Source organism: Pantherophis guttatus, chromosome 2 (genome assembly GCF_059756535.1).
Source record: "Pantherophis guttatus breed Tessera chromosome 2, ASM5975653v1, whole genome shotgun sequence".
NCBI classification, from domain to species: Eukaryota; Metazoa; Chordata; class Lepidosauria; order Squamata; family Colubridae; genus Pantherophis; species Pantherophis guttatus.
This window is the reverse complement of record NC_142064.1, coordinates 96,811,840-96,829,079: the sequence shown is the minus strand read 5'-3', so window position 1 is coordinate 96,829,079 and position 17,240 is coordinate 96,811,840. Positions and strand designations below refer to the sequence as shown.

At 43.0% G+C, this 17,240-nt stretch overlaps 1 protein-coding gene across 1 annotated transcript in view; it reads left to right on the top strand.

The window, feature by feature from the left end:
• Positions 1-6,439: 6,439 nt before the first annotated feature.
• Positions 6,440-17,240, top strand: part of PAX5 (paired box 5) — a 228,626-nt gene continuing 217,825 nt past the window's right edge. Inside the window, exons 1-2 of the mRNA XM_034410762.3 lie at positions 6,440-6,609; positions 13,644-13,809. Coding sequence (XP_034266653.1) covers positions 6,567-6,609; positions 13,644-13,809 — 209 coding nt within the window. The 5' untranslated portion in view covers positions 6,440-6,566. The remainder of the gene's footprint in view (positions 6,610-13,643; positions 13,810-17,240) is intronic.

Below are 17,240 nucleotides of genomic sequence, written 5' to 3'. Positions count from 1 at the left end.
ACCATTCAGAAGAAACCATACCGCCCAGGGCGATTTCGATGGGGGATGAAAATGTCTTTCTGGGCTTAAAGTACAAATGTATAAAGTTATTATATATGTTAATGTACGGATGCCATTCTATTCTTTTTGCTTGTGCCTAATAGTATGTGAATGATGATGGTGATAATAATAATGAAAGAACTGCATTGTCCTTATTTGTAAATAACATCAGTCCGAGACCCACTCTTCAAGCGCGAAAGATCTGTTTTAGAGCAATCTTCTCTAGGAATAAAGGCAAACGCCAAAACCAAGATTCACCTAACCTCCAGAACTCTTTTTCTGACCATTTCCTGGCCTTTCACTGACATCCCTCCGAAACAAATAACAGTACTTGTAAGGAATAGTTGTTCCCCGGGCTCCAAGAATCGCCCCCTCCTTTCCCCTTCCCAAAAGACGTGGTCTTTTGCCGCCTAAGGCAAGTTCTTTTAGAGGGTGGATTGGGGCTGCAACTCGAAACGCGCCCCAGATTAACCTCCCCACCCCAAGATGACCGTCTTCAGGCAGCAGGAGTTGAACGCCCATCCCCTCAGCCTACTGGCCAGGATGCCTCTGAAGAGGGTGGGCGTTGCGAGGCCGGTTGAGAAGGTTGCCTTTGGAACTCCGAGGGACTTGACTTGGGCCTGGCTCCCTGCTTCTCCAGACGTCCAACAGCGTTTAGGAAAGTCTCCGAAAGGCGGTGGTGAACGAGAAGGAAGAAACGCGCGGCCGCTGTCCTTTAGGGAAACGAATAGCCCCTCGTTGCCCACTTTCCCTTGAGGTCGCTTTCAGATTAAGCGCCGTTGAGAATGGCAGCTTGATTCCCCCCTCCCCCACCCCACCCCACCAGTCCTCCCCTGGCCAGTGGCCAACCCCACGGGGCGATTAAGCCTGCCTGGTGGAGACACCCCTTCTGGAAACAAGGAGTCGAGGAAACCACCCCTGAGGGGACGGGGGCTTCAGAGCAGCCTGGCCCGCGCGGGTCGGTGTGGCGGGGGTGGGGGGAGCTGACCTCAGTCCGGAGGCACAGCATATTTTTGATCCGGCCAGCAAGCTCTTAGCGAGGAGACCTCAGGGATCCGTCACTCAGCATGAGGACCTGGACAGCAGGAGAAGCGCTTTCTTAGTTGGCTGGTTGGTCAGTCACCCCCCATAGCAAAGAACCATCTAACTAGCTAGGGACGGACGGGCTTCTTTGGGGTACGTGTGTTGATAGGTCTATTTAAGCTCTCAGTTCCACGGCTGGCATCCCGTGGTGCGGCCTTCCCCGGGTGGAAGCCCAGCCAAAAGGAGGAGAAGGCAGGCACTGGCACGCACTCCGGGCCCATTTAGGTCTCTGAGATTTTCTTCCTGCCAGCTTGGCCGAGATATCGCCAAATAGCTCATTCCAGAGCCTCAGGTAGGAACTGGCTACAGCTGGGTTTGTTTTGGGAGGCTTTGCTTGGCGGCTTCGGTTGGCCCCGGCTCATCCCTCGTTTAGGATGTGTTTTTTCCAGAGGCGTTTTGGCGGGGATACCAGGTTGCGTTCAGAGGGACTGGCCAAGAAATTCAGCCGCGGATTATCTACTAAGAAGCCCTTCGGAGGCGCCCACCTAACAGCTGCTGGAGAAAGAGAGGCGTCCTGGGAGGACGGTATGTGCGGATTGCCTTTATGTGTGTGAAACGCCTTTTGAATCAAGGAGAATCTCTGTGCACCAAACAGATGGATCCGCCTTTCTTAGCATAGGTTGATGTTTTCTTTGCTTGACTTCAGTGAGTTGTGGGCTGAACTGACCAAGCCAGTTGCTAATTATTTGAAAGAACAACTGGATAGCGGGGGAGCGATTCACGGTGACTCCATCCTCAAATAGACATAACTTGTCCAGTTCGACTTATCTATGGTGTTCTGAGATATCCTAAATTTATGGTGTATTATTCCACACAGCACTCTTGGTTGGTTCAAGGTTTGTGTAAATGCGTGAGCACAAAGGAAGCACACCTTCCTGATAAATAACGCTCATAGCAATATTCTATATAAGGTAGAATTTGGACACGTGACAGGGATATAGGCGCGAACCGTGTGCTTTTTGGAATCACGTGACTAGCAGGATTTCTCTCTAGATGGATTATTAAACCATAGTTCTGTAATCGTTTTAGTTATAGCTGGGAAAAATGTCTGCCTCTGAATTGTATTCACGTTCTTCTCATGACAATATCAGCCGCTTTTTTAAAAAAATCAAATGTATGTATTTATGTATATAAGCCTAACCCTGCTTTTATCTGAAGCCCCCCTCCTTGGAAGTCGGTTCGTTCAAAAGTCTTTAACCCCCAAAACCGGATCCTGGCCTTGTCGAATGAGAAATTATTGGTTTTGGCTTGCAAGTAGACTTATTTCTTGCTTAGACCATCAGGTGCCCCGAGATACCGGCCGTCTTGAAGGCAAAATTCTTCGCTTGGCTTCATAGGGGCGCACACACACATACATGCATAGGGAGAGCATCCATGGACTAATGCAGAGGTTAATAATAGTAGCAACTGTTAAGGGAAGCTGCTCACATCTCCCACGGTCTGCGGTGATCCAGAAGTAAAGATATTCGCCTCTCAGGTTGTGTCTCAGGTTGTGTTTATATATTTTAGGAAGGCTGGAAAAAAGAAACCACAAGAGAAAGGTTTAGAACCAGGAGAGCTCAGCGCCGGTTCTAAAAAAAAAACAAAAAAACAGCCTACTATGTGGAAGGACCATTCCTTCTATTTCATACACTTAATCTCGGTTTTGTTTTTTCATTTTGAGGCCTACTTTATAAAAGGAGCCCTTCGGTCCGCCCCTGTCCTTTTGAGAAACAATCGCCAGATGATGCTTAAAAATCCCCCCCCCAAATGATTTGGTTCCCACATTATTATTTTTTTTACTGAAAAGCAGAATGTTAAAAAAAAAAGGGTGGGTGGGTGGGAATCGGAATGTACTCTCTTTCATTATTTGAGGGGTAGGAATTCAGAACCCAGAGTAAAGCAATGATTCTTACAGGCCCGTCCCTGTTATCCTGAGCATTTAGAGTGTCCTCTCGGCCTCCGCGCGTCAGTTCAGCGGCTGGAGCGGCCTGAAAATGCGCGGGAGACCGGGTTTTCTGGCCAGCTGAGAGCAAAATCAAGGAGGTCGAATGCCTCGGCCGAAAACAACGAAGCCTGTGCTCTTGGCGGGCTTGGCGGCAACATCGGCGAGCAAAAGAACTTTCCAGCCCAGGGATAAAGTAAGCCACTTTAAGACCCTGTGTCCCAACTCTTCCCGTAGAACTCTGCATCCTCCACGGCCCGGAATCTGGAACCCACCAGAAGGTACAAAGGCGTCTCTCTTTCTTGGGAACCGAAGAAACACAAACCCAGGGCGGATCGAGAGTGAAGCTCTTCATCTCCCGGTGGGGAAAAAAAAAAAGGCGCAGCAGCAATAGGAGCAACACACTCTTCGTATGCAGGCAGGGCCCCTCCGATCGCCTGCCGGGTTTAAAATGTAACGGGGCTTCCCTCCGAACGAGTCCTGTCGTCTTCACTCAAAGCGCACAGGATCCCAGGCATAGGACGCTGGTCCTATTTTTTCCACGGACAGCCACGACACATTCTTAGGCAGGCAGGAAAGCCCAGCGGCGGGGGTCGATTTCTAAGGCCAGATTCACCTATGCATTGAACGTTAACTTTAATCGTGGTTGTTCTATCCTTGTTGGCTTACTATTGAACGCATTAAAAGGTTAACGAACAGCTTTGTGTTGGGCGCGTGGAATAAGGGGGGGGGGGAAGAGGACCGGGTTCCTCCGGGGAGCTCGTTCGCGTGGAAAGTACGTGGCTCTGATTAACTAGATGCAAGGCATCCCCCCCCTCACATTTCCCCGATGCGATTTGGGGCAAGCGAAGGTGTTCTTATCGCTACCGCCGACACCTTCTCCGCTTCCCACCAGACGGAGCGTGCCTCTTTAATTACACACCACTTCCTACCATTTGTGTGCCCGTCCCCAGTCTTGCCTCCGGAAGCCTCAGTCTTCGGGGATGGTCTGTTATACCCAGTGACACTTACTTCCAAGTGAACACGCGTGGCACCCCCCCCCCCCCGTCTTTCAGGGTTGCAATCCTCAGCGCGGCCACTTGGGAATAAGTCGTTCCCCCCTCCCCCCACTATACAGAATAAAAAAAGCAGGGTCCTCATTGTCTGTATTGCTGGGTGCACAACCCATGCCACTGCGTTTCCCTCCTCCTGGTCCTCCCCCCCCCCAATCCTCTTCCACTCATTCGTTAGACAGGATAGGGTTTTGGTGCACGCGCGAGCCAATCCATACCCCCCCCCCATATATATCTATACACACAGAGAGAGGCGAGCCGCGATCTCTCTAGTCTACTTTGTCAATGAAATCCTTCTTCCCCGCTCGCGGGCTCCGCCTGCCGCCCTTCCTGATTGCTCCGCCGCCGGCTAATCAGGGGCCGCCTCCTCCGCTCGCCCTCTCCCCTGTGTTCCCCGAACCCCGCAGCCAATGCGCGCGGGGTCGTAACTTTACTTTTCTGATTGGAAGCCCAAGCACCTGAGTGACGGGCCAGCCGCGGCTCTCCTTCCCCGCCCGCCTTGCTGCTCCACCCCGGGGCCAAAAGGAACCCCCCGCAAGCCGCTGTCCACATGCCGCCGGTCCTGAAAGCTGCGCCCGGCAGGCGCCTTTCTCCTCTTATATGTGAAGGAGTCGCCGGCTGACCAACCGCGGACGGCGACGGCGGCCGAGGCGCGAGGGATCCAAAAAGGCGCCCCGAGGGACTGAGAGAGATTCGAGAGGCGCCTGGGGCACTGAGTGCCCAGGTGTGTGTGCGCGCGTGCGCGCGTGCGTGTGGAGGGCCGCGCGTGCGCGCCCCCCCTATGACCGCCCGCTCAGGGGGGAAAAGGGTGGATGGGTGGGGGGGGGGAAGGTTAATTTGGCGCCACCTCCCTCACGCTTTAGCCGGCCAGGTGGAGGCAGGTGGAGGCAGAGGCGCGCGCGCCCTCACGCGCGCATACACACACACACACGCGCGCACACACACACACACACACACACACACACACGGACTACTCGGAGCCGGCTAGTTGTACCTGCTCTTTTCTGCAGCCAGGCGAGGGAAGCGACCCTCCGCGAGGTCGGGGCGCGCAGGCGCGCGCGCGCTGTTGGGCAGCGCTGGCTGCCTGAGGGGGGGGGGTGTAAGAGAGAGAGGGAGAGAGAGAGAGAAACTTTAAGCGCGAGCGGAAAGGCGCGTGAGGTAGAAAGCGTGGCGCGCGCCACAAGCAAAACACGCCTCTCTCCCTCCTTCGCGCTCTCTCTCTCGCGCGGCGGGGATGCCGCTGGCACGCTTGTGCTGCTGCTGCCGCCGCCGCCGCTTTCTCCTCATCTCCGTTGGCGTCTCTCCAAGCGCAACTTCCCGCCAACTTCTTCTGCCACCCGGCTTCTAGCACCTGCCCCTCCAACAAGCAGAGGCGGCGGGGCCAAACGGACTTTGCCTCCCTTTTTTTCTTCTTCTTCCAGACTTGGGACCCCTGCCGGGTTGGGAGGCGGTTACCCACAGCCCGCCTCCACTCCGGGAAAGAAGCTCCGTCTCTTCGACTCTCCTCTGAGGCTCGGGCTCAGCTGATCACCTCCTCCGGTCGGGACTGCAAGCAGGGCAAAGGGAAAGAGAAGGCGAAGGAGGAGAAAAGGGGGAGCCGCACATGCCCGGCAAACCACCGCCGCTCCTCAAACAAAGACTGACCCAGGGCACTTTCCTCGTCCCCTAGCTAGCCTTGCCTTCGCCGGAGACGCCACTCTGATTATCTTACGGAAAGAAAGAAAAAAGAAGGGAAAAGAAAGATGGATGGATAGATGGATGGATGAATGCTGAAAAGTGACCCCCACCCCTCACACTCACTCACACACACACACACCACACCCGGGATAAAGCTTGGGAATAACTGCTTGGCAGGTGCTCGGTCCCTGCTTCTCTTCTCTTGCTTCGCCGTGGAAGATCTCCTTTGGCTGGGCTCTTCCCGGGGAGGGTCTTCCCTCCGACCACAAGACCGGATCCATGGCCCTCTCCTTCTGGAGGCGGGGGAAATAAAGGCGCCGCTGCTCGTCCCCAAGCAGAGAAACTAACCGGAGACAACCTTTGGCGGCGGGAGACGGTCGAGCTCGGAAGGGGTAAAGGGGGAGGGGGGGGACGACGACGAAGATTCAAGCAATCTAGCCTTGCCGGTGGCGTCCGGACAACCCGAGTCCCCCCCAAGCCCCTTCCGTATGAAAGGAATAACTTCCCCGAGGATTTCTGTGGTTCTTTGCTCTTGGGCTTGGAGAGAGAGAGAGATCTTGCCTCTGAAGTCTTTCGGGATTTTCTTTCTTTCTTTTTTCTTTTTTTTGTTTCTTTATTTTTTTTCTTTTTTAAGAAACAAAATTATTGCAAGCAACACTTGTAAATAAAGCGCCCAATCCCCGGGCAACGCAAAGTGGTCCTAAGGAGTGTAACTTAAGCTGCTCTGAAAGCGAAAACAATTTTTTTCCCCCGGCTCAGCTTGCCTCGAGCAGCCTGGATCGCCAGCCCAGATGGAGATACACTGTAAGCACGACCCGTTTGCAGCGATGCATAGTAAGTAGAGGCGGCTGGTTCCGTGTTTTTTGTCTCCCCCCCCTCTGCCTTTCGGCACCAAGCTGGCCGCCTTGCCTCCGTCGCTCTCCCCCAGCAGCCTGGAGTGTTTGTTTATTGAAATGGGAGGGAGAGAGAGAAAGAGAGAGAGGGAGGGAGGGAGAAGAGAGGGAGGAGGGAAGACTGCTGGAGCTGAGACACCTTTGGGCATCACTGGAGAAAGGCACAGCGGCATCGGATCGCCTTCTCCGAGCCAGCTCAGAAAGCTGGAGCCGGCCGCGCTATCAGCTCTCAACCTCCTCCAATTTACGGTTTATTATTCCCCTGGCGATTTCGAAGGAGTTTAAAACCAACCCGAATTACACCAAGCCCAAAACTAAAACGTCCCGCTCACTCCCTCCCCGTGTAAACCACGATACACGGGCTGCCCTTTAAGTTAATGCAGCGTTATTGAGGACACGATCCGGTCGAAGGGAAAAAGATTGCGAAGCTCTCAGTTGATTTCCATGGGAGGGTTTAAACTAAACGTGTGCGCTGTAACTCCTCCTCCACTCATCTGGGGCTCTTCGACCAGAATGGGTTTACATTGATTTAATTTTTAACTCATTCGCGGGTTCTAGGACCTGGCGGCCTTAAAAAAATCTCCAGCCCAGATTAATTATTATTAGAGCAAAAAAAATGTCCGGGGCAAGAACAAAAAGGGACCCAGTTATCTTACAGGCGCTCTCAGTTAAAGATATCTGCCGGCAAGTAAGTCGCACTGATTTCAAACCAACCTACATTTATACAGCTACCTACTTAGTACTATTTGAACAAATGCAGGAGTCTTCCCTAAATCCTGCATTTTCTTTCTCCTCTCATTCAACGTATTTTTATTTCTCTTCCATACATTTTGATTCTTTGTGTCTACCCCGTTGCTGCTCTGGCCCTCTTACAAAGTTCAAGTCACCCAGCTGGAATAAATATATATATATCCTAATTAGTCCGCCTGTATAGATATAATGGAAAAATATTTGAAATTAATGCTAGTAGATAGGATTGCCACAGTCCAGCTGAGTTGAATGCCCTTCTAAGAAATCTCTGAAGTAGTCCTGGATATATATCAAGCACTTAAACCAAAATGTGTGTGATCTGTTGATGTTTCCTGAGCGTGGGTTCTAAGGCGATGGGAGCTGCTGAAGGTGCTTCTTCTCCTTCTCAAGGCAACAACAAATTAGTCGTAATGGCGTGCTTAAAAATAGCCTTATATGTTTGGACTCGGCTGTTTTAAGTTTGCAGCCATGGATAATATATTTGCTTGGGATTTGCTGTGCCTGAGAGGATTGGAGGAGATTTTTCATTAACACAGGGTTATGAGAAATGACACCGTCTCTCACGGTGAGTTAAACGCTGGATTAGATCCAGAGATTTCAAGGAAACCTAGGAGAGAACCAAACACATTTCTCTTATGTATAGCAGGCTTTTAAGGAAGACAAATGTTCTTTTGTGTTATCTATTTATCTACCTAATCGTTTGCTCCACGAAACCATTTCATGCTTCCCCATTGGATACACAGAGTAAGCACAAGATAGAGAACTCAGATGTGAAACTGTTGGCAAGTACATACCATAAATTCACCTTCAGAGGAAAGGTACTACTTGGGTGGCAGTATCTGAATTTGAAATTTGTAGGAAATGCTTATCCAAAACCAAACAGAACCAAAAAGGATTTGGGGATTTTATGAGAGGCATCTTACTGTAGGGAAATAACATTTTCATATTTAAAATATGGGGCCAGAAATGTTCCCACTGCCTGCCATTCCCTCCCCACTGGAAATTCCTTTGTGTTAATTTGAAGAGAGGCTGAGTGCGGAAGCTGCGGGGAAAGGATCCTCCATTAACTTAAACAATGATAAATCGATATCTTCTGCAGGAATGTAAGGACAACAAAAACAAACCGGAAAAAGTGTGCGTGTCAATTCCGGGGGGGGGGGGAGATGGGGAAAGAGCGTCCAATCCAAACTGAGTTTTATATTTCTCTCACCCTCCCTCCCTCCCCGACCCCAATGCATTGGTGGTAGTTATTTAAATATCTCCTTCCTCTCTCTCTCTCTCTCTCTGGGTGTAGGGGAGAAATAGCAAGTTGTTTTTTCCAAAAGTGGCAGGTAGAGGATGAAAACGTGGCATGTAGCCATTTACTCTACAGCATTGCCACGTCCCATTTCTTGTCAGAAAACACCTAAAAATAATAGGCGCTGAAACTTTTCTGTAACGCCCTAGACAAACTAACCCTTTCTCTAAAGGAAATAATTTACTGCAGAAAAAGGCTGATTTTAAAACCCATCTTAGTCTTCTTCTTGATAAAGGTTTGCCCTTCCTTTCGCCTGTCTCCTAAACAACTCCCTCGAAGCGAAGAGAGCTTTTGACCTGAGCCCTTTTAAACAAGGGCTAACTGCTTGTAAAGAAAGCTCGCACACGCCCCGCTTTAAATGTCACGCGCAAAAAAAAAAAAGCCCCCGGCAATCTTCGGGAGGAAAAAAACCCAAAATTCTCGTTCCCGGTCCGAGTTAAGGCAGAGGCAACCGCGGTACCCGTTCGATTTTGCGGGGAAAACAAACCTACGTTTTTTCTTCTTCTTATCGTCAGAAGCATCAGAGCAAACGGTCTGGAGAAATGTTTCCATTTTAGCAACATCTTGTCCACAGAAGAAGAATCTTAGGCGAGGTTCTTGGGGCGTCCGTCCGCTGTCCGTTTCCCCCTCTTATGGATCTTTTCGGCATAATGCCTCGATTTGCTCTATGAAGAAAGCAGTGTTTTGCACATCGGAGTTACTTGAAGAATTAGCTGGAACCGACGTATTTCTCCCCCCTCAAACCCTCCCCCCCCAGTTATCAGGGTAGAGCTAGGCGGTTATCAGCAATGGGGAAGAGAAGTCTTAAACCTCTTTTAACAAACTCTCCAAGAGCCTCCTTCTTTCCTCTGTTAAGGCCAGTTTCCTCTCGTGGCTATCCTTTCATCAACTTTTATTCTTTTGAGTGCACTCTTTTCTGACATGCCGACGATTTGTTTGTGAAAAGGCATACTTGGGGAAAAAAATGAGATCGAGGCAAAATAAGCATTTTGGTTGCGGTTGACTTACCTTGTGATGCTTTGCTCAAAATGCAAAGAATTGTTGAGTTTCCAAACCAGATTCTCTGTTAGATCCATACTGATCACCTTTGAGCTTTCAGATTTCAGCTCACCTATCAAATGCAGCTCACTTATCACCTATCAAATGGAAAACCAAAATGCAAGGAGAAATTGAAAATTATTTGGCATTTTACTGTAGAGGGATCAAGCTGTTTGTTTGCTATTATCATGTGCTGAGTCAGCTGAACTTTATAACAGCAGGAAAGTCTTGAGGATGAACTTCAGATAATACTCTGCAGGTGATCAAAATGTCTAAAATTTCCTCTCTAAACTGGACTAGACAGGCGGAAGAGTATTAAGAGTTAAGGTATGGAAGTGTGTCAGAACAATACATATGCTCATTTTTCACTCATTCACAAACATGCATTCCAGTTTTTATTCACACTTCAAGAGGGACATCAGCATTTATCTATGTTTAAGGCTCAAAGATTAACTGGCCTCTTTAATGCCTTTGTAGTGATCTTTTTCTTGGGGTCTTGGAGATTATTTATCTAACAATCTAATGATCCAAAGATGCACAAACATTACAAAGATTAATCTTAGAGATGACTATCTATATATTCATATCAATATATTTAGCTATATATATATTGATTGAGCATATATAATGTGAGCATTAGGCAACTTTACACACTTTTAAGCACTTTAAAAACCAATACAAATTCCTGTCTACCACCAGCATGTTACATGACATTTAACACCCTGAAAAACAATTACACACACACACACACACATAAACATGGCACACTGCAGCACTTGTGCAATGCACATGCCCCACAGACTCTTTTGTGGAAGTATTTGGAGCAGCTAATTTTTTCCTGAAAATTTGCAAGCATTCTAGCTGATTTTCTCTCTGGGACAAATCAATTGTTCATAGAAGTGAAACTATGTTCATTGTATGCAGCTGAGCTGGCTTGGATTATCTTGCATGTTGAAATATAAACTATATTCCACCCCCCACCCCCATCTCATGTGCTTCTAGCCTTATTTCTTATGTGCTGGGTTATTTCCTTAAAAGCAAGGAAGGTTTGGCCTATCGAATTTTTCTCCCCACTCTTTCTAGTAACACTCATTGTTCCTGTGTTACTTTTAAATACTGAAGACCTCTCTTTGCTAAGAGGGAATCTTTGTGTGATAACAGAGAAGGGTTACAGGGAAAACTCCCACTGATGATGGGAGTTTCTTCTTATTGGAACTAGTAATTCCCTTGCCATCCCAAATACTTCTCCAGCAAAAAGATGAGCATTGTAAATCTGGAGCTCACCGTCACACAGATTCTGGAAGGGCATATCTACCTGTGCTTGTTCGCGAATATTTTTTACCATTACTTGCATTTTTATCATTTAATGTCAGAGAGAAACTACAAATTCAGCCCATGGGAAAAAATAGAGGAAACTCTGACAATAATATTTTTGTATTGTTTTATTTCCTTGGCATCCTTTTCTGCTCTCTTGTTTTAGAGTGACTTCCTTCCTTCCTTCCTTCCTTCCTTCCTTCCTTCCTTCCTTCCTTCCTTCCTTCCTCCCTCCCTCCCTCCCTCCCTCCCTCCCTCCCTCCCTCCCTAGATTATTGGAACCAGACTGAGTTTGGGAAGGTAGAGTAACAATCCTTCTGATATACACACACCACACACATCAAGTATGAATGTCAGCTTTTTTAGACTTGGTCATTGATTTGACTATCACTTGTGCTCTCTAGTTTATTTTCTTATTTTTCTTATAAATTAAATATATGCAATTCTGGAAATGCAATTTTTACACTTGCTTCTGCAAATTGCAGCATAGATAGAGCCTTGCAGATTTATTCAGTTAGGCTACAGTTCTGTACAATATATTAAACTGCTTAAACCCCACAAATACTGGCTCAGTTTTAAGGGGTTCAGCAGCTGTTTGCTATCTTTTATTAACAGATCTGACTAAACTGTATAGAGGAACTGCAATTATTGTAGAATTAAAGCATTCCCTAGCCTTAATGGAAGTTCTACCTCAAGATATAATGGATTTTCTTTCTGTTTTTATGCTTCTCTCTTTCTGTCCCCCTTCTTCCACTTCCTATCCTGTTTACCCTTATATTTAAATATATTTTTGATACATTGCAGCAATAATACAACATATTATTGGCTGCAAGTCTGTTAGCTTCGGAAAGCTACAGTGTTTACTATCTTGCCTTGTTTAACTAGTCCAAGAGACTCAGTTTCACTAACTCTAGGTTATTCCCTTGACAGTGAACTGTTTCACGGAAGAAACTGTAACTTAACGCACACTTCCAGATTAGAGTAATATACAGTGCATATTAACTGATGAATTAGATTTCTTTCCAAATTGCTGGAATTCTATTTAAGTTTGTAAATCTATAAAGATCATATTTATAGATTACATTTTTTATGAGCTGAAATTTGCTATCCCTTTGCAAAGACATTGTAATTTTGAGGAATTTTTTAAACTGTGCAGTTAAGACACTGAACAATAATTATCAGAGTCATAGTTAATGATAGTAAAAACAATGCCTGAACATTCTATTCTTTTAACAATCTGCTAAAGTATACTTATAATTTTGGTTTACCCTTTCTTTCCTTCTTTCCTTAGACAATGTTCTAAAGGTCAAATAAAATATTAGTAATTCAAACAAAACAATAAACATAAAACTAGCTAAACTTCAATTCCGGGGCAAAACACCATTTTTCAGTTAATTCTGCATATATAATGGACTTTCACTATATATCAGTTTTGGAAGATATATGCAGACCCTGTCAAGTTTATCAATAGTAACATTGTTGATCTTAATAAACATGGATGATATAGTTAACTAGATTTTTATTTAATGCTGAGTTAGTAGATTGTGTTCCGTTCAAGCCTTCTGTAAATAGAGAAATTACTTTATTCAGTTTTGCCAATAATGCTGGCTCTTGCAATTATTTGTGTTCAACATTGCTACTACTTTATTATAGTTTGTCTGATGAACAATTTCAGAGTTAATTATATTTTCTCACTATTCCATGGCACTGTATTTCATGCTTATTGGTTTTATCCAGTTAGCTACTATTTATCTAGTTGGAAACCATTTTACACCAGATGTTTCAACTTATTAAAAAAAATAGTGAAAATGTATATATAAGGAAAAAAATAACCTTGTCTCGCTGAGCCACGCAATATAGTGCCCTAATATTTTCATAGGCATTGTAAAATATGTAAATCTGAAGTTACTACACACACAGAGTCATTTATATAAGGCATTAATAACTGAGCTATGATATTGAAAGAAAAACAGAATACTTTTGAAAGTCCCATCAATGGAGCCACCTTTTTAAATTTGGCCCTATTTCCTTCAGAGATGAACATGGCTTGGCTTTATTTACCATCAAAGTTAAACTGGCACACTTACTGTAAATATATTTACATGCAAGTAAATCTGATTGAATTTAATGGTATTAAAACAAGCATGTTAGGAATTTTAGCTTCAGATTTACACCTTAAATTTGATAGCTATCATTCATAATTTTTTGGTGCCAGATGAGTTGCGGACTGGCCTAAAAATAACTTTTAAGAGTTTTTTTTTTTTCAAATTGGAGGCCTGAATCTCATGCCACATAATCTTGGGTAATTATTGAAGTAATTAGAGTTACACAAGTGTAAAATTGCTATCAGTGTCAAATTAGGTTTTAGTAAATAACATTGTTCGTCCTCCTCTGAGCAAATAAACCATAACTAGCATTTCAGAAATGTCCAAACTCTTATGAAGAAGTTATTCATTGCTTAATGGTAGAGGGGAAGCCATAGCTGCAGGAAGCCTTTTAAAGCATTTTCTAAACAGTCACAAAGATGTATTTTTTTCTCTGCTTGTTTTTTGTTTATTTCCCCCCATATCTTTCAGGACATGGAGGAGTGAATCAATTAGGGGGTGTTTTTGTGAATGGTCGGCCGCTGCCTGATGTTGTTCGCCAAAGGATTGTGGAACTTGCCCATCAAGGTGTCCGACCTTGTGACATCTCCAGGCAATTGCGAGTCAGCCATGGCTGCGTCAGCAAAATTCTTGGCAGGTAAAAGCAGATCAAAGTGAATCAGACCAATTCCGAAAAAAAGAAAAATAATGCATGGTGTTTGTGTGTTGGAGTTATTCTAAGAAACAGTTCAGCTAGCAGAAAGGTGACTAAGCCAATAATAAGAATAGTTGAAAATTGTGGCTGGAAAATGCTTTATTTATCTTCTTGAATTTGTGATTTCGGTAATATGTACCATAAACTTCCCACTGAATCTCTGAACTCACCTGAAAAATTGCCGGAAGTTACTGCTAAGTGAAAGGAAAACTTGTTTTCTTTCTGCAATCCAATAATTTAGTGTGCTAATTTAGCAATAATTCTACTGGCCTCTTTGAGTCTACTTTCAAGTAAATGAACTGAACTCCATGAACTTCTGGCTTTAATATTTAAATGTACATTTGACCGAGGTTTTACACTGCAGTCCAAATAATTTTCTTGGTTATAAGACTTTCTGAACAAAACAATTTCTAATTTTGAGAAGTCAAGCCCTGGTTTTGCCTATTAAATGGATAGTTTTACTATCCTTCCTACAAAAATTCCTTTTTGTAATTATATATATAAAAATGAGTATTTTATTTTGCAATGGAATTAAATTGTAAATAAGGACAAATTGAATATACAAATAATGTAATAGTATTAATGATACTTCAGTTTTATTGTTCCGATCTAAGCAATGCAACAACAGTAACATTTATTTAAAAAAAACAAAGAGAATAATTTCCAATAATATAAATGTAGATTGAGAAATGGTATGTCTGAGACAGCATCATGATTTTGAACATCAATATAATGCTTCAGTAAGTTTTTTCTTGATTTAATAAGATTGGACATACACATTAAATTTATATAAGGGAAAAATAAATTAGAACTAATTAGTTAATTGTTCTCACCAAGGGTAGTTTGTTAGATATACCACATTGATTTCCAATACATTAGCGATATTTTTGCCTAAATAAAAATATTTCATTCTAAAATTTATCAGTGTTTTAGGTGTTATGGATATATTGTTTCCCCTCACCTGAATAGATAGGTTTGGAAATTTGCAAAAGTTAAAAAAAGTCAATATTTGGTCATCTATTTAACAATCTTGCACGAACCTACTTGGAATGACGACAAAAATGAACATAATAGATTTGATTAAATTTTACTACCTATGTACAAGACAAAACTGTTATTTTTTATATACTTTTCCTATATGACATTTTTAAAATCACTTTTATCACTTCTTCTTTGCTAGCTAGTCATAGCACACAGGTGTGAAGGTCTGGATCTAGTACTGTAAACCAAAAGTACAATTTCTAATGAACTCGAGCAGAACTTTTATTTTAAATACTTTGCTAAATTATAACCCATTAAAAACTTATTCTTTAATCTAATTATGTAAGTTTCTTAATTGTGAGCGCAAAACTTTCCCACTGTTATTAAAACATGATGTTTAACATATTAAATATAGCTATGAATCTGATTTATCTCTATACTTCGTGTTGGCTGTCGGTCAACAGAAGACATATGGGAGGTCAACAAATATTAAAAAATGGATATTTTTCTTTACAATTATTTGATACAAGCATAAATAAGAGAATGAAACACAGTTGTAGGTTTATATATGGAGAAATATGACTTCGTGTGTGTGTGTGTGTGTGATCTAATATTGAATTCTAAAAGTTAACTTATTCTGGAAATATTCTGCTGATTTTATCAGGACTACTTTTCAATAAATAGCCTTAAAACTGAAGTGTTAGAAGTTGTAATGCAATGTATATTTCTTAAAAGAGGCACGCTAGTAAATGCAAGGAAAAATAAAAGTCAACAGTATTATACAATTACATATTTTCATATATTTTATTTTTTATATTAGACCAGAACATTAATATTTCTGGAATGTTAAGTCCTATTTCTTAATGGCAGATGTTGGTTTTAAGCTATCCTGCTTTATTTTCCCTTCTTCAATTCTCTCGGAAGACTAGATAATCATTTTCATTAGTATCAATGACTGAAACAAGTAAACAGGTCAGAAAGAACATGTAATAGTTTTAATGTTTCAGAATAGATTTTGTCTTTAGGGGTATTTGCATTATTATGGAATTAAGAATCAAGTTCTGGAGCTTTGTCACTTAAGTTGTCAATAATAAATTGAAATTTCATAGCTCATTATTTTCATAAGTAATAATTACAGTTCATAAAATGTCAGTGTAATTGGAGAACACTCTTTTCTTCTCTTTGTGTGTATCTAAAAAAATAAGAGAAGCCAGACATATATCAAGTTTCATTCCATCTTGGGAATCAGTATTTCTTAATTTACAACCATGTTTCAAGTTTAACCATGGGGCAAAAGAAATAGTTGGAAATACAAAATATATAACAATAATTTGATAGGAGTTATGAATCTGTGGCCAATAGAGCTTGAGAATATCATTACTAGAGGTATGTGTAAATGGACAGCATGATGAATTCCAGAAGTAACTACAATTTGAATGTGAGGCAGTTTTGTGGCTTTTTTGGTCAAGCCAGGTTTGGAAAGCTATAGCTTTCTTCAACTGTATATTAATTTGTAAAATAATTCAGTTTGTATTGTTGTGTTTGGTCATGACACAAAGTAAATATTAGTCATTACTTGCTCCAAGGCAAAGTGGGGGTGATAACATTAGGATAAAAAAAATCAAATCCCAATGATCAGATCTTATTTACTTAACTTTTTTTTAAAAAAAAATGCAAGGCATTTTACTGACTGATCTCAAACCAGATCCAAACTGTCTTCTTTTCATTAGCACTGGCTAATGGTTTAAATAGGGCCATTGCCTGCCATTGAGCTCATTAAAACAGCCAATTTAAGGGCCAAATGTCAAGTATTACAAAGAGGGTCAATTGTTATTAATCTGCTATTATTGTATTTTTACTGGTGGTGTTGGGGAAAGATATTTTTGGATTTTCTGCCTCATGCTGACAGTGCAATTTGACTGACTTCGGGTATGATATACCTTGTTTTACTGAATGGGTGATGCTACTTGCTGTATCCCTAGGTAACAACATGTCAGACCAGTTAAGACGCCTTACATCTCTGGTTTAACTCACTACTGCCACACTTTCTTTTGGCAAGCCATTTTTCTCACTTTTAGCACCCCAAGAGTGGGAATATAATTTAATAATTCTGAGATACCTTAAAAGGTAGTGTCTAATCATTCTGAAATGGTACCTAGCTCTTAAATTTTGGTGTCAAGTGCTTCCAGAATTTTCATAACTGACCAAAACCAAAATACAACAATAAATTATTAATCAGCAAAGCCTAAGGCAGGAAATTAAGCATTTTAAAAGTTCCATTTCATAAATTTGGAGTGACATGAAAAATGTCTGCATTAAATCTGGTTGATTTCTATTGGGTTTGAAGAGAATACATTGATTTAAAATGAACTTTTTTTAGTTTAACTAGATTA